At 48.2% G+C, this 22963-nt stretch overlaps 1 protein-coding gene across 3 annotated transcripts in view; it reads left to right on the top strand.

Moving 5' to 3' along the window:
• Positions 1-22963, top strand: part of LOC140188829 (neurexin-1-beta-like) — a 531757-nt gene that overhangs the window by 124840 nt on the left and 383954 nt on the right. For all 3 annotated transcript variants that reach the window (XM_072245481.1, XM_072245482.1, XM_072245483.1), the window contains exon 2: positions 17496-17677. In XM_072245481.1, the coding sequence (XP_072101582.1) occupies positions 17496-17677 (182 nt within the window). The remainder of the gene's footprint in view (positions 1-17495; positions 17678-22963) is intronic.

Genomic DNA, 22963 nt, shown 5'->3' with positions numbered 1-22963 from the left:
GGGGAATAGAATACTAAAGGAAGGAGATAATGCTGAAGCTTTATAAGACACCAGTCAGATTGCACTTGGAGTATTGTCAACAGTTTTGGACCCCATATCTCAAAAAGGATGTGTTGCCATTGGAGAGAGTCCAAAGGATGTTCATGCGGATGATTCCAGGAATGAAGGGGTTAACATATGAGTAGCGTTTTGCAGCTTTGGGCTTGGACTCACTGGAATTTATAAGAATGTGTGGAGATCTCATCAAAACCTACCAAATGTTGAAAGGACTAAGGGTGGATGTGTAGAGGATGTTTCCTATGGTAGGGGTATCCAGCACTAGAGGGCACAGCCTCAAAACTGAGGGGCAACCCTTTAAAACAGAGGTAAGGGGGAATTTTTTTAGCCGGAGAGTAGTGAATCTGTGGAATGCTCTGCCACCGACTGTGGTGGAGGCCAAGTCCGTGGGTATATTTAAGCTGGAAGTTGATCATTTCCTGATCGGTCAGGGCATGAAAGGATATGGCGAGAAGGCAGGTGTATGGGATTGAGTGGGATCCGGGATCAGCCATGATGGAATGGTGGAGCTGACCCAATGGGCTGAATGGCCTCATTCTGCTCCTGTGCCTAATGGTCTAATCATTGGCAATGTAATAGTGTTACACTCAGAATTACACTGCCATGCTGCCTTAGTCCAGAGAATGCACTGTTACTCTTATGAGAAAGTTCAAAGTAAATCTTAGTATCGAAGTACATATATGTCACCATATACAACCCTGAGATTCATTTTTCTACGGGCATACTCAGCAAATCTATAGAACAATAACAGGGTCAACCAGAGTGCAGAAGACAACATTTGATTTATGCAAATATAAATAAATAGCGATAAATACTGAGAACAGGAGATATTGAGATAAAGAGTCCTTAAAGTGAGATCATTGGTTGTGGGATTGGGGCAAGTGAGTGTCGTTTTTCCCTTTTGTTCCAGAGCCTGGTGGCTGAGAGGTAGAAACTGTTCTTGAACCTGGCGTTGTGGATCCTGAGGCTCTTGTAGTTGATGGCAGCCATGAGAAGAGAGCATTAAAGGGCAATGCAGGTAAACTATAAGGTGCAACGGACACAGCGGGGTCGACTGGGAGCTCATTGTTAGTACAGGACAGGTCTGTTCAAGATCTGATCACAGTGCGATAGAAGCTGTCCTGGAGTCTGGGGCTACATGTTCTCTTCTATCTTCTGCCCGATGGGAGAGGGGAGAGAATGTCCAGGGTGGGTGGGGTCTTTACCGTGACAGTGGGAAGTGTAGACAGAGTCTGTGGAGGGGCGGTAAGTATTTTCTGCCCGATGGGAGAGGGGGGAGAGAATGTCCGGGGTGAGTGGGGTCTATCTATCAACCTCCACTTTAAATGTTCACAACTCTCTGCAGTTTCTCACGGTCACGGGCAGAGCAGTTGCTGTCCGGAGCTGCGATGCTTCCGGATAGGATGTTTTCTGCGGTACGTCTGTAAAGTATAGTGAGGTTCGTCAGGGACATGTTGACTTGTATTAACCTCCTGAGAAGCTCCGTTTGCTTGTGGACATCTCCTCACTCCAGGAGATGCTCAGGGCAATCTCGAGTGTGTTGTCACCAAGGTGACAGTCTCCCACCAGCAGATCACGTATCTTTGGGAACAGAGCAGAGAGTACAGTCCGGACCCTCGACAAAGACCCCTGCATCTGAGGCAGTGGCAGGCTGTCACATCCACCGCGCAGCGGTAAATGTTAATGAAAGTGGATGAGGTGCTGTCTGCAGGTCTGTGGAGGTTCACCCCATCCTCTCCCCACCCCGCCTCGAGCCCATATCCCGTACTGCTGAACAGACGCAGTGCGACCAAGTCCAGAGCCACTGAAAGTGCAGGATGAGGTGGAACAGTGTTTAAAACAAGCCATTACTTAGCTAGGCAATTAGCCAGGACAATTGACAATTGCTGTTATTTAGCATGGTTTAATAAGGGGACCTTCCACGGATGAGTTCACAGAGTTTTCTGTGATTCATGCAGACAATTGTTTGCAATTTTAACTTTAGTTGCTTGCCCTGCGTACACAAGTCAAAATGCTGACTGTGTGTTTTTTCCGCCAGAGCTTTCCATGGAATAGGACTTTAGGCTGAGAGGAGGTTTGATAAAGGTATACAAAGTGATGAGGGGCATGAATAAGGTAAATGCAAGCAGGCTTTTTCCACTGAGGTTGGGTCGGACTACAACCAGAGGTCATGGGTTAAGGGTGAAAGGTGAAAAGTTTAAGGTGGACATGAGGGGAAAATGCTTCACTCAGAGGGTGGTGAGAGTGTGGAATGGGCTGCCAGCACAAGGGGTGCCTGCAAGCTCAATGTCAACGTTTAAGAAAAGTTTGAATAGGTACAAGGATAGTAGCGGTATGGAGGGCTATGGTCCCGGTACAGGTCGATGGAAGCAGGCAGTTTAAATGCTCGATACAAGAGGACATGGGTTTAAGGTAAGGGGTGGGAAGTTCAAGGGGGATATTAGAGGAAGGTTTTTTACTCAGAGAGTGGTTGGTGTGTGGAATGCACTGCCTGAGTCAGTGGTGGAGGCAGATACACTAGTGAAGTTTAAGAGACTACTAGACAGGTATATGGAGGAATTTAGGGTGGGGGGGGTTTAAGGGTCGGCACAACATTGTGGGCCGAAGGGCCTGTACAGTGCTGTACTATTCTATGTTCTATGTTCTAAATAGTTCAGCATGGACTAGATGGGCCTATTTATTAATGCACTTTTCTATGACTCTATGCGCCGACGTAAACCCATTTCAGCCAGAATATTCCCAGCCAACTGAGGTGTATGGAGGTACGTGGACCCAGGCTGGCTTCTGAGCATCTGACCCAGTGCTGTGATCGTGTTGGTGAAGGTGCAAGGGTGAGAGAGAGGGAGAGGGAGAGTGGAAATAGAGAAACAGAGAGAGCGAGAGAGAGAGAGAGAGAGACAGAGACAGAGACAGAGAGGCAGAGAGAGTGGGGATGGAGAGGGAGAATAGGAATGGAGAGAGAGACTGAAAAAGAGAGTGGGATTAGAGAGAGAGAGAGATAAGAGGGAGAGAGAGGGGTAGGGGAAGATTGGAGAGGAGAGGAGAGGGCAGTTGATCATAGTCATACTTTGTTGATCCCGGGGGAAATTGGTTTTCGTTACTGTTGCACCATAAATAATAAATAGTAATAGAACCATAAATAGTTAAATAGTAATATGTAAATTATGCCAGGAAATAAGTCCAGGACCAGCCTATTGGCTCAGGGTGTCTGACCCTCCAAGGGAGGAGTTGTAAAGTTTGATGGCCACAGGCAGGAATGACTTCCTATGACTCTCTGTGCTGCATCTCGGAGGAATGAGTCTCTGGCTGAATGTACTCCTGTGCCCAACCAGTACATTATGCAGTGGATGGGAGACATTGACCAAGATGGGAGAGAGAGAAAGAGAGAGGGAGGGGGGGAGGTTGGAGACAGAGGGGAGAGGGGAAGGCTGGAGAGACACAGAGAGCGAGGGGAAGGCTGAAGAGGAGAGGGGAGGAAGGTTGGAGAGAGGGGGAGGTTGGAGAGAAAGGGAGGTAAGTTTGGAGGGGGGGGGAAGGTTAGAGGGGGGGAGGTTGGAGAGAGAAAGGGAGTGGGGTTGGAAAGAGAGAGAGAGTGGGGTTGGAGAGAGCAAGTGGGAGAGAGAAAGTCAGAGTGAGAATGTGAGATGTGCGAATGAGAGAGAGAGAAACGGGAGAGAAAGAAGAGAGATGGAGAGAGGGAGGGAGTGAGAGAAGGAGAGAGAGATGTGGGAACAGTTTCAGGTAAGTGGAATCAGACCATCCATTATCATCTTCCCCGACTCCACCCAGCCGCACACAGCCTGCTCGTACTGCCTGCTCGGTGCAGAATAAGGGAAATAATTGGTTCCATAGATACATTAAAGCAAGCAGATAATTTATGGATACGTCTTGCATTATTAAATAAACGAGATAACTTTTTTTCTTTCACAATGCGATGCATTTGATTAAGAATGAGATTATTTTTATTGAATTACTGCGCTGTTTGAGTGGCTTTGAATAGCAGGATATTCCTCAACTGCATCCATACTTCAAGTGCTGGTGGGCAGTCTGTTAAGTGAGTTTTATAAAAAGCTTAATCACCTCGCATTCAGTCTGTTAATAGCGAGTTTTTATCAGACAGGTAACTGTGATAAAGACCTCGGATTTGTCGTGATCTGCGGCATTTTTTTTGCAATTACCAGGTTCAAGGGCCAACTCTTCGTTCAAGGGGTTTGTTTACCCTGGAAATTAGAGCATGCAGACAGGGTCTAGACTCCAGAGAGTTAAAGAAGAGGATATGAAGGATGCTCCTCAGTACATGAGGAGCTGTGTGGGAGGAGAGGCCTTCACCATGTCTCCAATTCGTGCACTGGAAAGGTGTGATGGGACAGTGTAGAGGGAGCATCACTCTTCCTCTGATCTGACACTCTGTGTCTGACCCCAGGAGTGTGTGATGGGATGGTGTACAGGGGGATTCACTCTGTGTCTGACCCCGGGAGTGTGTGATGGGATGGTGTAGAGGGAGCTTCACTCTGTGTCTGACCCCGGGAGTGTGTGATGGGACAGTGTGGAGGGAGCTTTACTCTGTGTCTGACACCAGGAGTGTGTGATGGGATGGTGTGGAGGGAGCTTCACTCTGTGTCTGACCCTGGAATTGTGTCATGGGACGGTGTTGAGGGAGCTTCACTCTGTGATGGGACAGAGTGGAGGGAGCTTCACTCTGTGTCTGACCCCGGTAGTGTGTGATGGAACGGTGTGGAGGGAGCTTCACTCTGTAAGGAAGTTCCTGCCTTCTCCTTGTAACCAGTTGGTTTCTCTCCAGGCATTCCCGTGCCCTCCCACATTCTAGAGACATATGGGTTACTGGGTTAATTGGTCACATGGATGAAATGGACTCGTTAGACCGGACTGGCCTGTTCAAGTTTATTATCAAAGTGCATTCACAAAACTACTCTGAGATTCGTTTTCTTGCGGGCACTTCCAGTCAAACAGAGAAGTACAATAGAATGAATGTGAGATCTTGTTACTGAGCCGTACCACTGAATACAATAACTAAATCGGTGAAGACACATTGGATAGTGGGGGAGAAGCTCATGTGTGAGAAACTCATATCCACTCTTGTTCCTATCTTCCATGTCTGGGAACAGTTGATTGGCGTAACCCACCTCACTGAGCTGTGGACTTTGTTCTGGGCCACACTGCACCAAATGGGCTGAATAGTCTGAGAATTCTATGTACAGTTCCATGATGATAAGCCACAGACCCACTTTGATGATTGTTCTCCTGGGAAAGCAGAGGGTCCAGGATGGTCTGCAGAGGGACTGTGGCCTCTGATCCCGGTTAATTGTTGTCTTGAAAGTTAGAATCATTCTCCCTTTCATTAGAGCCAAAAGATCGACTTTTCCACAGGAACACCCTTGACCTTACTGTGGTTGATCAAATTCTTTAAATTTCTCTAGATTCTTTCCACGTACCTTAGAAATTCATTCATACCAAGTTCCAGAGAGTGCATCTCTCACCTCTCGATATTTTCTGCACCGTACATGTTCAGAATAGAGTCCGTACAGAGGGGCTGTCTGTCACAGATCTCTTTGCACCTGCAACCTCTCTCTGATCCGTCATTTCAGACTTTCCTCAGCCCTCTACAAGCCCTCACTCACTCCTGCACCTACCAACCCTCTTCTCTCACAGCCTTTTCCAACATTAGACCCTGATCGGGAGAGGGCCTGTTCCAGCACTGATAGAGAGCTGCACAGTCAGAGGCACCAACTTACACAGGCAACATAAAGATCAGCCCCTGAACACAATGCTTGGAAAGTTGTCAGTATCTTCTCAGCCCCTGTTTTCAGGGAGTTCTTTGGAGTCCTGTCCTTAACCAAAACCAAATGCAGCAATTTTTATAGAGAAATTCTACAAGGATGTTGAAATTGTGTAAGATTTGGGGGAGGCCTAATTTGGAGTATTGCGTGTAGTTCTGGTCTCCTACCTGCAGAAAAGACGTCAATAAGCTTGAAAGAGTACAGATAAAATTTGTAAGGCTGTAGAAGTCGTATAAGACATTGGTGAGGTCTAATTTGGAGTATTGTGCCCAGTTCTGGTCACCTAACAACAGGAATGATATTAATTCACGCACAGACACACAAGCACACTGCATGGGCACAACTGGGAAACCGGAATCCCACCTGATTCGGCTCTGCCTGATACAGGGCGCTTGTCAGCTGGCATATACAGTGCCTACACGGTATGGGGAACTACCCCTTAATACTCCGCATGTCGAAGGATGTTGCTGCTATATCATTGTGTTACGCAAACACGAGGAAATCTGCAGATGCTGGAAATTCAAGCAACACACACAAAAAATGCTGGAGAACGCAGCCTGCTGGTGTCACCAGCATTCTTTGTGTGTATTGCTGTCATTGTGTTGGTCAGTTTGAGCATAGAGGTCTGTTCCCTCCATGTGAGTGCAGTATCTTGCAGCCCAGCCTGTCTATGTTCAGGCAGAACCTATTCCTCCGACCCAAGCTCACTGTCTATGTCTCTTCTGCCTGGCTCAGTAACCATGGCAACAGATTATATGGAGCATACCATGAGCACAGACCTGCCTTTTCCCAAAATGTTGCATTTATTTTTAATTGCTAGGCAGAAGAATTGAAATATTAAATATTCCACTGAGGTATAATTTCCAATTTACACATGGAATTCATTTTGAAGCTGATGGCATATTATTCACAGAGGGAGGAATTGTGCTGGATTTCAGAGGAATTCTCCCAGGTCACGGCCGCTGTCTGCAGGGTTGGAGGGCACTGGTTATATCTGGGGGAAGTCCCTGTAATATCATCCGAGCTACCTGGTCACCTCACTGTAGGAAAGATGCGGAAACAGAGGAGATTTACCAGGATGCTGCCTGGTTTAGAAAGTATGCATTATGATCAGAGATTAAATGAACTAGGGCTTTACTCTTTGGAGAGAAGGAGGATGAGAGGAGACATGATAGAGGTGTACAAGATAATAAGAGGAATAGATAGAGTGGATAGCCAGCCCATCTTCCCCAGGGCACCACTGCTCAATACAAGAGGACATGGCTTTAAGCTGAGGGGTGGGAAGTTCAAGGGGGATATTAGAGGAAGGTTTTTTACTCAGAGAGTGGTTGGTGCGTGGAATGCACTGCCTGAGTCAGTGGTGGAGGCAAATACACTAGTGAAGTTTAAAAGACTACTAGACAGGTATATGGAGGAATTTAAGGTGGGGGGTTATATGGGAGGCAGGGTTTAAGGGTCGGCATAACATTATGGGCCGAAGGGCCTGTATTGTGCTATACTATTCTATGTTCTTAGGGAGTCCAAAACTACAGGGCAGAGATTCAAAGTGAGAGGGGAGAGATTTAAAAGGGACCTGAGGGGTAACTTCTTCACTCAGAGGGTGGTGGGTGTGTGGAACGAGCTGCTAGAGGGACTGTTATAGGTGGATACAACTAAAGATAAAGATAAGATGAGAACTCATCGTGTGGATAGTCAGAGGCTTTTTCCCAGGGCTGAAATGGCTAGCACGAGAGGGCACAGTTTTAAGGTGCTTGGAAGTAGGTACAGAGGAGATGTCAGGGGTAAATTTTTTACACAGAGGGTGGTGAGTGCGTGGATGGGCTGCTGATGGCGGTGGTGGAGGCGGATATGATAGGGTCTTTTAAGAGACTCCTGGACAGGTACATGGAGCTTAGGAAAAATAGAGGGCTATGGGTAAGCCTAGGTAATTTCTAACGTAAGGGCATGTTTGGCACAGCTTTGTGGACCGAAGGGTCTGTATTGTGCTGTAGGTTTTCTATGTTCTTAGTGTCACCATGCTTCCTCCGCCAACATAGCCTGCCACAATTTACTGACCATAACCCATACGTCTTTGGACTGTGGGAGGAAACCAGAGCACCCGGAGGAAACCCACACAGTCACGGGGAGAATGTACAAACTCCCTTTTAACCTACTCGAGATCAATCTAACCTTTCCCTCCTGCATAGCTCTCCTTTATTCTATCATCTGTGTGCCTATTTCTGAAATGTCACTAATGTAGCTACCTCTAGCACCATCTGTGGCAGGGTGTTCCACACCCAACTCTCTGACATCTCCCTATACTTTCCTCCAATCACCTTAAAATTATGCTCCTCATATTAACCATAATGATTGTGGGAAAGTTATTGAGAGGTATTCCAATGGACTGGATATACAAGTTTTTGGATGGACATGGACTGATTAAGGATAGTCAGCGTGGTTTTGTGCATGGTAGATCATGTCTAACCAATCTAATAGACCATAAGACCATAAAACAAAGGAGCAGAAGTAGGCCATTCGGCCCATCGAGTCTGCTGCGCCATTTTATCATGAGCTGATCCATTCTCCCATTTAGTCCCACTCCCCCGCCTTCTCACCATAACCTTTGATGCCCTGGCTACTCAGATACCTATCAATCTCTGCCTTAAATACACCCAATGACTTGGCCTGCACTGCTGTCCGTGGCAACAAATTCCATAGATTCACCACCCTCTGACTAAAAAAATTTCTTTGCATCTCTGTTCTGAATGGGTGCCCTTCAATCCTTAAGTTATGCCCTCTCGTACTAGACTCCCCCATCATGGGAAACAACTTTGCCACATCCACTCTGTCCATGCCTTTCATCATTCGAAATGTTTCTATGCGGTCTCCCCTCATTCTTCTAAACTCCAAGGAATACAGTCCAAGAGCGGACAAACGTTCCTCATATGTTAACCCTCTCGTTCCCGGAATCATTCTAGTGAATCTTCTCTGTACCCTCTCCAACGTCAGCACATCCTTTCTTAAATAAGGAACCCAAAACTGCCCACGGTACTCCAAGTGAGGTCTCACCAGCGCCCTATCTATACCCCTCATAATAGAGTTTTTTGAGGAAGTTACCAGGAAAGTGGATGAAGGCAAAGCAGTGGATGTTGCATACATGGACTGTAGCAAGGCATTTGACGAGGTCCCACATGGGAGGTTGGTCAAGATGGTTCAGTTGCTTGACATTCAGGATGAAGTAGTAAATTGGATTAGATATTGGCTTTGTGGGAGAAGCCAGGGAGTGGTAGTAGACGGTTGCCTGACTGGAGGCCTGTGACTAGTGGAGTGCCACAGGGATCGGTACTGGGTCCTTTGTTGTTTGTCATCTGTATCGACGACCTAGCTGATAATGTGGTTAATTGGATCAGAGAATTTGCAGAGTGATCTGGAGCAGCTGGAAAAATGGGCTGAAAAATGGCAGGTGGAAATTAATGCAGTCACATGCGAGGTGTTACACTTTAATAGGACCAAGAGTGGGTCTTACACAGTGATCAGCAGGGAACTGAGCAGTGGGGTAGAACAAAGGGATCTGGGAATACAGGTCCATCATTTGTTGAACGTGGCATCACAGATCAATAGGGTCATAAAGAAAGCTTTCGGCACATTGGCCTTCATAAATCAATGTGCTGAGTACAGGAGATGGGATGTTATGTTGAAGTTGTCTAAGACCTTTGTGAGGCCTAATTTGGAGTACTGTGTACAGTTTTGGTCACCTGCCTACAGGAAAGATGTAAATAAGATTGAAAGAGTACAGAGAAAATTTACAAGGATGTTGCCAGGTCTGGAGGACCTGAGTTATAAGGAAAGCTTGAATAGGTTAAAACTTTATTTCTTAGAATGTATAATATTGAGAGGAGATTTGAAAGAGGTATACAAAATTATGAGGGGTATAGATAGGGCAAATGCAAGCAGGCTTGGTGGGTCTGCAGCCAAAGGTCATGGGTTAAGGGTGAAAGGTGAAAACTTTCAGGAGAACATGAGTGGAAACTGCTTCACTCAGAGGTTGGTGAGAGTGTGTAATGAGCTGCCAACAAAAGTGGTGCATGCGAGCTCAAATTCGATGTTGAAGAGAAGTTTGGATAGGTACCTGGATGATAGGGGTGTGGAGGGCTATGGTCCTGGTGCAGGTTGTTGGGAGTAGGCTGTTTAAATAGTTCAGCATGGACTAGATGGGCCAGTTTCTGTCCTGTCCTTCTCTAGGACTCTGTGACTTCATTAGCCATTTCCGCCCTGGGAAAACGTCTCTGGCTGTCCACTCTGTCTATGTCTCTTATCATCTTGTACACCCCTATCAAGTGACCTCTCGTCCTCCTTTGTTGCAGAGGGGAAAGCTAGCTCATTCGACCTTTCCTCATGAGACCTGCTCTCTAATCCTGGCAGCACCTTGGTAAATGTCCTATACACCCTCTCTAAAGCTTCCACATTCCTCTATAAGATCATAAGATGCAGGAGCAGAATTGGGCCATTTGGCCCATCGAGTCTGCTCTGCCATTTCATCCTGTCTGATCCAATTTCCCTCTCAGTCCCAATCTCCTGTCTTTTCCCCGTATCCCTTCATGTTCTGACCAATCAAGAGTCTATCAACCTCTGTCTGAAACATACGTAATGTCGGCCTCCACAGCTGCCCGTGGCAAAGAATTCCACGGATTTACCACTGTCTGGCTAAAGAAATTCCTCCTCATCTCCATTCTGTTCTGAGACTGTGTTCTCTGGTCTTGGAAGGCTGTATCCTCAGGTCCTATAATGAGATGACCAGAACTGGCCATAATATTCCAAGTCCTGAGGTAGGTCAGGCATGACTGGGGCAGCCTCGATGGGCCGAGTGGTCTCCGAGTGCCCATGACGCAGGAATTCTTGCAGTCACCAACATACATTAACGGGGAACGATTCACCCAATTTCTGAGCCTAGAAATTAAAGAAGAATGTTATATCTCGGGGAAAGGCAGAAGGTTGGGACGAGCTGGGGTCTCTGGAACTATCAGGCAGCAACACTACCTGCTGCATCAGCACCACCAGCCTGATGGGTTCAGGTAATCAGTGAAAGGCGTGAGGGGGAGTCAAGCCTGCCCCCCCCACACGACTTCTCTGTATTACTCCCAGTCAGTGTGTCCAACACCCATCTGTGGGTCAATAGGCGAAATACCCAAGGACACACATTGATGGTGAGAGGCGGAATGTTTGAAAGAGATGTGAGGGGCAATTTCTTTTACACAGAGAGTGGTGGGTGTGTGGAATGAGCTGCCAGGGGTGGTGGTGGAGGCAGATATGATAGAGGTGGCTAAGAGACTGTTAGGCAGACACGTGAATGGGCATGGAGATGGACCATGTGCAGAGAATGGAGGGAGATGGACCATGTGCAGGGAATGATGGGAGATGGACCATGTGCAGGGAATGATGGGAGATGGACCATGTGCAGAGAATGGAGGGAGATGGACCATGTGCAGGGAATGATGGGATATGGACCACGTGCAGGGAATGATGGGAGATGGACCATGTGCAGGGAATGATGGGAGATGGACCATGTGCAGGGAATGCAGGGAGATGGACCATGTGCAGGGAATGATGGGATATGGACCATGTTCAGGGAATGATGGGAGATGGGCCATGTGCTGGGAATGGAGGGAGATGGGCCATGTGCAGGGAATGATGGGAGATGGACCATGTGCAGGGAATGATGGGAGATGGACCACGTGCTGGGAATGGAGGGAGATGGACCACGTGCAGGGAATGATGGGATATGGACCACGTGCAGGGAATGATGGGAGATGGACCACGTGCAGGGGATGATGGGAGATGGACCATGTGCAGGGAATGATGGGAGATGGACCATGTGCAGAGAATGGAGGGAGATGGACCATGTGCAGGGAATGATGGGAGATGGACCATGTGCAGGGAATGGAGGGAGATGGACCATGTGCAGGGAATGATGGGAGATGGACCATGTGCTGGGAATGGAGGGAGATGGACCATGTGCAGGGAATGATGGGAGATGGACCATGTGCAGGGAATGATGGGAGATGGACCATGTGCAGAGAATGGAGGGAGATGGACCATGTGCAGGGAATGGAGGGAGATGGACCATGTGCAGGGAATGGAGGGAGATGGACCATGTGCAGGGAATGATGGGATATGGACCATGTTCAGGGAATGATGGGAGATGGACCATGTGCAGGGAATGATGGGAGATGGACCATGTGCAGGGAATGGAGGGAGATGGACCATGTGCAGGGAATGATGGGATATGGACCATGCGCAGGGAATGATGGGAGATGGACCATGTGCAGGGAATGATGGGAGATGGACCATGTGCAGGGAATGATGGGAGATGGACCATGTGCTGGGAATGGAGGGAGATGGACCATGTGCAGGGAATGATGGGATATGGACCATGTGCAAGGAATGATGGGAGATGGACCATGTGCAGGGAATGATGGGAGATGGACCATGTGCTGGGAATGGAGGGAGATGGACCATGTGCAGGGAATGATGGGAGATGGACCATGTGCAGGGATTGATGGGAGATGGACCATGTGCAGGGAATGATAGGAGATGGACCATGTGCTGGGAATGGAGGGAGATGGACCATGTGCAGGGAATGATGGGATATGGACCATGTGCAGGGAATGATGGGAGATGGACCATGTGCAGGGAATGATGGGAGATGGACCATGTGCAGAGAATGGAGGGAGATGGACCATGTGCAGGGAATGATGGGAGATGGACCATGTGCAGGGAATGGAGGGAGATGGACCATGTGCAGGGAATGATGGGAGATGGACCATGTGCTGGGAATGGAGGGAGATGGACCATGTGCAGGGAATGATGGGAGATGGACCATGTGCAGGGAATGATGGGAGATGGACCATGTGCTGGGAATGGAGGGAGATGGAACATGTGCAGGGAATGATGGGAGATGGACCATGTGCAGGGAATGATGGGAGATGGACCATGTGCTGGGAATGGAGGGAGATGGACCATGTGCTGGGAATGGAGGGAGATGGACCATGTGCAGGGAATGATGAGAGATGGACCATGTGCAGGGAATGATGGGATATGGACCATGTACAGGGAATGATGGGAGATGGACCATGTGCAGGGAATGATGGGAGATGGACCATGTGCAGGGAATGATGGGAGATGGACCATGTGCAGGGAATGGAGGGAGATGGACCATGTGCAGGGAATGATGGGAGATGGACCATGTGCAGGGAATGATGGGAGATGGACCATGTGCAGGGAATGATGGGAGATGGACCATGTGCAGGGAATGTTGGGAGATGGACCATGTGCTGGGAATGGAGGGAGATGGACCATGTGCAGGGAATGATGGGAGATGGACCATGTGCAGGGAATGATGGGAGATGGACCATGTGCTGGGAATGGAGGGAGATGGACCATGTGCAGGGAATGATGGGATATGGACCATGTGCAGGGAATGATGGGAGATGGACCATGTGCAGGGAATGATGGGAGATGGACCATGTGCAGAGAATGGAGGGAGATGGACCATGTGCAGGGAATGATGGGAGATGGACCATGTGCAGGGAATGGAGGGAGATGGACCATGTGCAGGGAATGATGGGAGATGGACCATGTGCTGGGAATGGAGGGAGATGGACCATGTGCAGGGAATGATGGGAGATGGACCATGTGCAGGGAATGATGGGAGATGGACCATGTGCTGGGAATGGAGGGAGATGGAACATGTGCAGGGAATGATGGGAGATGGACCATGTGCAGGGAATGATGGGAGATGGACCATGTGCAGAGAATGGAGGGAGATGGACCATGTGCAGGGAATGATGGGAGATGGACCATGTGCAGGGAATGGAGGGAGATGGACCATGTGCAGGGAATGGAGGGAGATGGACCATGTGCAGGGAATGGAGGGAGATGGACCATGTGCAGGGAATGATGGGAGATGGACCATGTGCTGGGAATGGAGGGAGATGGACCATGTGCAGGGAATGGAGGGAGATAGACCATGTGCAGGGAAGGATGGGAGATGGACCATGTGCAGGGAATGGAGGGAGATGAACCATGTGTAGGGAATGGAGGGAGATGGACCATGTGCAGGGAATGATGGGAGATGGACCATGTGCAGGGAATGATGGGATATGGTCCATGTGCAGGGAATGATGGGAGATGAACCATGTGCAGGGAATGATGGGAAATGGTCCATTGCAGGGAATGATGGGAGATGGACCATGTGCTGGGAATGGAGGGAGATGGACCATGTGCAGGGAATGATGGGAGATGGACCATGTGCAGGGAATGATGGGAGATGGACCATGTGCAGGGAATGATGGGAGATGGACCATGTGCAGAGAATGGAGGGAGATGGACCATGTGCAGGGAATGATGGGAGATGGACCATGTGCAGGGAATGGAGGGAGATGGACCATGTGCAGGGAATGGAGGGAGATGGACCATGTGCAGGGAATGGAGGGAGATGGACCATGTGCAGGGAATGATGGGAGATGGACCATGTGCTGGGAATGGAGGGAGATGGACCATGTGCAGGGAATGGAGGGAGATAGACCATGTGCAGGGAAGGATGGGAGATGGACCATGTGTAGGGAATGGAGGGAGATGGACCATGTGCAGGCAGAAGGGATTTACTTCAATTTGAAATTGTGTTCGGCACAGACATGACAGGCCCTATGACACCGTGACCTCCTGTTTGGATGGTGTAATGAGTTAGATGTGACCTCAGACTCTGCATTTGTGGAACAGGCCACAGATCATCACTGTAACATTGCTGACTGTGCTTTCCGGGGCAGACTCATTCACTTTGACCGAACAAACACAACATTAAAAATACTTGTCCCTCTCCTGCACTCTCTGACTGAGTCATGGCCGGAGTGGAGGGTGGTGGTGGGAGGGGGGAATACTGACGAACACAGAGTTAAAAATAGCTGCCCTTCTCCCACACCCTCCAACTGAATCATGGCCGCCCCCACTCCGGCACACGGGTGATGTAAAAGACCATTTGATCACGGGCGAACAGTTTAATTGGGTTTAATTGATGCTGGAGTTTATTGTTGTGTGATTTGAAAACACCAGCGAGTGTGTTGGTGAGTGAGCAGGATCCTCAGGGTATAATTACAGAGGAGGGTGTGACAAGTGATTGCTGCTCCTCCCACCCCAACGAACTCTCTCCCCTCCGTTGTCTTTCCATTCTTCCTCTGCCGCCTTCCCTCTCGCTAATCAACACAGAGAAAGACCGTTCGCCCCATCAGCTCTGTGCTGGCTCTCCCCTCTTGGAGCTCATTTTCCCCACATTTTCAACAATTCCCTCCCCCCTGTTCTCACCCCTCATCCACACATTGAGGGTCCCACTAACCCTTCCTCCCTCACGTATTTGGACTGTGCGAGGAAAGCAGAGCACCCAGGAGAAACCACACAGACCCAGGAAGAACGTGCAAACTCCACACGGACACAAAAAGCAGCCGGCATAATCAAGAACCGCACCCTCCCGGACATCCTCTCCTCTCCCCTCCCCTCTCCCAGCGGGCAGGAGATACAAAAGTCTGAACGCACATCCCACCTGACTCAAGGACAGCTTCTAGCCCGCAGTTATCAGACTCTTGTACGATAAGATTGACTCTTGGCCTCACAATCTACCTTGTTATGATCTGGCACTTTATGGTCTGCCTGACTGCACTCTCTCTGCAACTGAACTGTTTTATTCACGTTATTTTACATTCTGTGAGTGTTTTATCTTGTTCTACCTCAGTACACTGTGTGATGAACAGCGTGGAATAAAACCTTTTCAATCCCCCACTCCTGGGGCCCAACACAGAGCGCAGCCTCCACACCCAATCCCATCCCTGATTGGATGATTGGGAGCACCTGACTCAAATCAGCTGACAGGCCGTGTTGGCTCATGGACGGGGCTCGCCAGTGGTCCTTCGACGCCCAAGAGGAAGTTCGAGCCAGAGCATTGGGATTAGGCTGCCGGCCCACTTGGTAACGTGGCCTAGTGGTTAGCACAACACTTTACAGTACCAACGACACAGGGAGTTTGTATGTTCTCCCTCCTGTGACTGCGTTAGTTTCCTCCGGGTGCTCTGGTTTCCTCCCGTCATACGGGTTAGCAGGATAATTGGTCATTCATTGTCCTGCGATTAGGCAAGGGTTAAATTGGGTGGGTGGTGCAGCTCGCAGGGCCTATTCCATGCTGAATCTCAATAAATAGATAAAGTTATGTTTTATTGCCATCAAATCATTCCCAATTTTGTCATTACTGGTATAAATGGGTGAAGTACCTTTATATCTGCACAGTTTACAGTTAGCAAGCTTTATTGCTAACTGTAAACTTTCTACAGGGGCACAACTGAGAGCATCCTGACTGGCTGCATCACTGCATCACTGCCTGGTATGGGAACTGTACTTCCCTCAATCGCAGGACTCTGCAGAGAGTGGTGTGGACAGCCCAGCGTATCTGGATGTGAACTTCCCATTATTCAGGACATTTACAAAGACAGGTGTGTAAAAAGGGCCTGTAGGATCATTGGGGACCCGAGTCACCCCAACCACAAACTGTTCCAGCTGCTACCATCCGGGAAATCGCAAAAAATTGGCTTGCAGGTACAACAGGTTATTAAGAAGGTAAATGGAATGTAGGCCTTCATTGTTAGAGGGATTGAATTCAAGAGCAGGGAGGTCATGCTGCAACTGTCCAGGGTACTGGTGAGGCCGCATCTGGAGTACTGTGTGCAGTTCTGGTCTCCTTACTTGAGGAAGGATATACTGGCTTTGGAGGCCGTGCAGAGGAAGTTCACCAGGTTGATTCCAGGGTCCTGTGAGGTGAGATTGAGTCACCTGGGACTATACTCTCTGGAGTTCAGAAGAATGAGAGGGAATCTTATAGAAACATACAAAATTTTGAAAGGGATAGATAAGATAGAAGTAAGAAAGTTGTTTCCATTGGTAGGTGAGACTAGAACTAGGGGGAGATTCAGGGGAGAAGGTTTAGGACGGAGATGAGGAGAAACTGTTTTTCCCAGAGAGTGGTGAATCTGTGGAATTCTCTGCCCAGGGAAGCAGTTGAGGCTACTTCACTCAATATATTTAAGATGCAGTTAGATAGGTTTTTACATAGTAGGGGAATTAAGGGTTATGGGGAAAAGGCAGGTAGATGGAGCTGAGTTTATGGACAGATCAGCCATGATCTTATTGAATTACGGGGCAGGCTTGATGGGCCGGATGGTCTACTCCTGCTCCTATTTCTGATGTTCTGGTGTTAGACGGTACGACAGCGTAAAAGCCAGGACCAACAGGCTTCTTCCACCAGACCATCAGACTGATGAACTCACGCTGATTTGAGTGTAGTCTATATCACATTGACTGTTCTATTTATTATAAATTATTATAAATTACTATGCCTGCACATTGTACACTTAGATGCAGATGTAACAAAGATTTTCACTTATCATGGACGTGAAGTATGTAAAAAATAAAGTCAATTCAATTCAATTTCATTAGTGGGTTAATGAAAGAGGTCGTAAAGTTGGTCAAATCTCCTGCTCAGTCCAATGGTTGGTCAATGCTGCATTGGTCCAGAACAGTGGTCCTGGTCTAACTGGGTCTTGTTTGTCTGTGTTCTCTCGACAGCTGGCACCACGTACATCTTTGGTCGGGGTGGAGCCCTCATCACGTACACGTGGCCTCCGAACGACCGGCCCAGCACACGGGCTGACCGCCTCGCAGTAGGATTCAGCACGCAACAGAAGGATGCCATTCTGGTTCGAGTGGACAGTGCCTCTGGCCTGGGCGACTACCTACAGCTCCACATAGTAAGTCCCTGTGCCCAACAGCTTTGTCTTCTCAGCAGTGCTGGCTCTGTCCGGAATGGATGTGGGGTCCGGAGTGGGTGGAGCCTGAGGCCTAGTTAAATTGGTAGGTTGGCATACAGCTCTGGTGTTGAAATGGTTTGTTTATTTGTGATGGGAATGTCTACGAGGATATGTCCTTGTTTGAGTACTTGAGCATACAGAGGCATTGTGTGTGTCTGATACAAAATGTGAGCAATTCACGCCAAGCAATTAATGTGAATACAGGACCCACACAGATAATGGTGTGGTTGGTAGGTAATTGTAAACCGTGCACAGAGACAAACAATCTAATTGGGAGAGTGGGGCTGGTTGGGCAGCCTCTGTGGCAGGGGCGGAATCGTTGGCCCTGCAGGGTTTCGACCCAAAACATTGACCATTATTTCTGCCCCATAGATGCTGCTTTGCCTGCAGGTTGCTTGATGCTCTGGATTCCAACATCTGCCATACTTTGTGTCTCTCTCTGGGGCTGTGTGTCATGTACAGAGATGAATCGAGTACAGATGTGGACTGTATACAGATGTGCGTCAGGAAGAGACAGGCTGTGTACAGATATGGGCTCTGTACAGATGTGCATCAGTAAGAGACACAGGCCGTGTACAGATGTGGGCTGTGTCCAGATGTGCATTGTGTAGAGACACAGGTATGTACAGGTGTGCGTCGTGTAGACACAGGCCATGTAAAGATGTAGGCTGTGTCCAGATGTGAGTCATGTAGAGACACAGGCCATGTACAGATGTGGGATGCATACAGATGTGAGCTGTGAATCCCCTCGTGGGAATGAACGGACGTCAGCATGGAACACGGTCTGGTCGGATGGATACACGTGGGGTGGTGAGGACCAGGTACTGATTTGGGCCATGTGATCTCTATGCCGATGTGGAATTTATAGGCTGTCTATCCAGATTTTGCTGCTGTGATAGTGTGCAGATGTGGTTGTGTACTGGCTGCCGACCTGCCACAGATGGACTGAGTGGAACATTATTCTGTCCACTGTTGTCATCTACATCTCCCAGTGGCCAGCCATTGTAATTCTTTCCCATTCCCACATCGATCTGTCAGACCACGGTCTCCACCTGTATGGGCCAGAGGGGGGTTACAGAGACAGGGAGGGGTGTAGGGGCCAGAGAGGGTTACAAACACAGGAATGGGTCTAGGGGCCGGAGGGGGTTACAGACGGGAGGTGTGTAGGGGCCGGAGGAGGTTACAGAGACAGGGAGGTGTGCAGGGGCCGGAGGAGATTACAGAAGGAAGGTGTGTAGGTGTCAGAGGGGGTTACAGAAGGGAGAGGTGTAGGGACCAGGGGGGGTTACAGAAGGGAGGGCTGTAGGGGCCGGAGGAGATTATAGAGGAGGTTACAGATGGGAGGGGTGTAGGGGCCGGAGGAGGTTACAGAAGGAAGGTGTGTAGGTGTCAGAGGGGGTTACAGAAGGGAGAGGTGTAGGGACCAGAGGAGGTTACAGACGGGAGGGGTGTTGGACCCTGTGTGTGCTGGAGTTAACAGAGTACAGGCAGCTGTCCGAATATTCAGGTCTGGGCTCAGTGCTAAATTGAACTGAGGGCTCAGAGACCTGGAGAATGTGACTGTCATATCGAACCTTGTAAAAATACTCAACAGAGATTGTCGGTATGAACACTAAATGCAATAAGAGGAGAAGCTGTACTTGATCTGGTATTGGGAAATGAACCTGCTCGGGTGTCAGGGCTCTCAGTGGGAGAGCAGTTTGGAGATAGTGATCACAGTTCTATCTCCTTTACCATAGCATTAGACAAGGATAGGAACAGACAAGTTAGTAAAACGTGTAATTGGAGTAAGGGGAAATAGGAAGCTATCGGGCAGCAACTTGGAAGCATAAATTGGAAACAGATGTTCTCAAGAAAATGTACCGCAGAAATGCGGCAAATGTTCAGGGGATATTTGCGTGACGTTCTGCAGAGGTACATTCCAATGAGACAGGGAAAGGATGGTAGGGTACAGGAACTGTGGTGTATGAAGGGTGTTGAAAATCTAGTCAAGAAGAAAAGAAAAGCTTACGAAAGGTTCAAAAAAACTAAGTAATGACAGAGATCTGGAAGATTATAAGGCTAGCAGGAAAAAGCTTAAGAAAGAAATTAGGAGAGCCAGAAGGGGCCATGACAAGGCCTTGGCGGGCAGGATTAAAGAAAACCCCAAGGCATTCTACAAGTATGTGAAGAGCAAGAGGATAAGACGTGAGGGAATAGGACCAATCAAGTGTGACAGTGGGAAAGTGAGTATGGAACCGGAGGAGATAGCAGAGGTACTTAATGAGTACTTTACTTCAGTATTCACTATGGAAAAGGATCTTGGTGATTGTAGGGATGACTCACAGTGGACTGAAAAGCTTGAGCATATAGACATTAAGAAGGAGGATGTGCTGGAGCTTTTGGAAAGCATCAAGTTGGATAAGTCTCCGGGATCGGATGAGATGTACCCCAGGCTACTGTGGGAGGTGAGGGAGGAGATTGCTGAGCCTCTGGCGATAATCTTTGCATCATCAATGGGGATGGGAGACATTCTGGAGAATTGGAGAGTTGCAGATATTGTTCCCTTATTCAGGAAAGGGAGTAGAGATAGCCCAGGAAATTATAGACCAGTGAATCTTACTTCAGTGGTTGGTAAGTTGATGGGGAAGATCTTGAAAGGCAGGATTTCTGAACATTCAGAGAGGTATAATATGATTAGGAATAGTCAGCATGGCTTTGTCAAAAGCAGGTTGAGCCTTACGAGCCTGACTGAATTTCTTGAGGATGTGACTAAACACGTTGATGAAGGTAGAGCAGTAGATGTAGTGTATATTGTTTTCAGCAAGGCATTTGATAAGGTGCCCCATACAAGGCTTATTGAGAAAGTAAGGAGGCATGGGATCCAAGGGGACATTGCTTTGTGGATCCAGAATTGGCTTGCCCACAGAAGGCAAGAGTGGTTGTAGATGAGTCATATTCTGCAGTGAGGTCGGTGACCAGTGGAGTGCCTCAGGGATCTGTTCTGGGACCCTTACTCTTCGTGATTTTTATAAATGACCTGAATGAGGAAGTGGAGGGATGGGTTAGTAAGTTTGCTGATGACACAAAGATTGGAGGTGTTGTGGATAGTGTGGAGGGCTGTCAGAGGTTACAGCGGGACATTGATAGGATGCAAAACTGGGCAGAGAAGTGGCAGATGGAGATCAACCCAGATAAGTGTGAGGTGGTTCATTTTCGTAGGTCAAGTATGATGGCAGAATATAGTATTAATGGTAAGACTCTTGGCAGTGTGGAGGATCAGGGGGATCTTGGGGTCCGAGTCCATAGGATACTAAAAGCTGCTGCACAGGTTGACTCTGTGGTTAACAGCGCATTGGCCTTCATCAACCATGGGATTGAGTTCAGGAGCCGAGAGGTAATGTTGGAGCTATAAAAGATCCTGGTCAGACTCCACTTGAAGTACTGTGCTCAGTTCTGGTCACCTCACTACAGGAAGGATGTGTAAACGATAGAAATGGTGCAGAGGAGATTTACAAGGATGTTGCCTGGATTGGGGAGCATGCCTTATGAGAATAGGTTCAGTGAACTTGGCCTTTTCCCCTTGGAGCGACGGAGGATGAGAGGTGACCTGACAGAGGTGTATAAGATGATGAGAGGCATTGATCATGTGGATAGTCAGAGGCTTTTTCCCAGGGCTGAAATGGCTAACACGAGAGGGCACAGTTTTAAGGTGCTTGGAAGTAGGTACAGAGGAGATGTCAGGGGTAAGGTTTTTACTCAGAGAGTGGTGAGTGTGTGGAACGGGCTGCCGGCAATGGTGGTGGAGGCAGAAACGATAGGGTCTTTTAAGAGACTGCTGGATAGGTACAAAGAGCTTAAATAAATAGAAGGCTATGGGTAACCCTAGGTAATTTCTAAAGTAAGTGCATATTCCACACAGCATTGTGGGCTGAAGGGCCTGTATTGTGCTGTAGATTTTCTATTTTTCTGTGTTTCGATTAAAGGTTGGAGATAGGGTCAGTGACAATTTTCCTGGGAGGAACGGATCACAGAGTAATGGTGGGCGAGGCTGTTCATTGTGACACCTCCTCTCTGCCAGAGGACGTTTGAACCCTTCCCTCTTGTTTCCTGCATTGAACAATTACCCCATCAGTTCTTTGTCACTGACAACACAGTCCGTCAGAGCTGCTGGAGTAACCGTGCACCCTGACAGCGTCCAGCCCATCCTGGTCGTAAAGTTCAACATTTCAAGATTCACAGTTGTTTAATGCCATTTACATTACACAAGTGTAAAGGAGAGTAAAATAATTGTTACTCCGGGTCCGATGCATCACAAAAAAACCACAAAAAGATAAAATACAGAATAGTAAAAAAACAATAAATATAAATACATAAGATAGCTTATATACATAGACTGATTGTATGTCCATAAAGCAACACTAGGCACAATAGTGTCGGTATATGAGGTGACTCTGACAGGAAGTGATAAAGTAGTGGTGGTTGGGGGTGTGGAGGGGCGGGTTATTGGGTGTTGATCAGCCGTACTTCTTAGTCATAGTCATAGTCATACTTTATTGATCCGGGGGAAATTGGTTTTTGTTACAGTTGCACCATAAATAATAAATAGTAATAAAACCATAAATAATTAAATAGTAATATGTAAATTATGGCAGTAAATTATGAAATAAGTCCAGGACCAGCCTGTTGGCTCAGGGTGTCTGACCCTCCAAGGGAGGAGTTGTAAAGTTTGATGGCCACAGGCAGGAATGACTTCCTATGACGCTCTGTGTTGCATCTCGGTGGAATGAGTCTCTGGCTGAATGTACTCCTGTGCCCAACCAGTACATTATGTAGTGGATGGCAGACATGGTCCAAGATGGCATGCAACTTGGACAGTTTCCTCTTTTCAGACACCGCCGTCAGAGAGTCCAGTTCCATCCCCACAACATCACTGGCCTTACGAATGAGTTTGTTGATTATGTTTGTGTCTGCTACCCTCAGCCTGCTGCCCCAGCACACAACAGCAAACATGATCACACTGGCCACCACAGACTCGTAGAACATCCTCAGCATTGTCCAGCAGATGTTAAAGGACCTCAGTCTCCTCAGGAAATAGAGACGGCTCTGACCCTTCTTGTAGACAGCCTCTTGGGTAAAGGAACTGTTTTTGAGTCTGGTGATCTGTTGAGTCTGGGTGCTACGTAGCCTCCTCCCTGATGGGAGTGGACAAACAGTCGATGAGCAGGTTATGTGGGATCTTTCATG

This window comes from Mobula birostris, chromosome 28, assembly GCF_030028105.1.
Source record: "Mobula birostris isolate sMobBir1 chromosome 28, sMobBir1.hap1, whole genome shotgun sequence".
Classification (NCBI taxonomy): domain Eukaryota; kingdom Metazoa; phylum Chordata; class Chondrichthyes; order Myliobatiformes; family Myliobatidae; genus Mobula; species Mobula birostris.
This window is presented reverse-complemented; position numbering and strand designations above follow the sequence as displayed.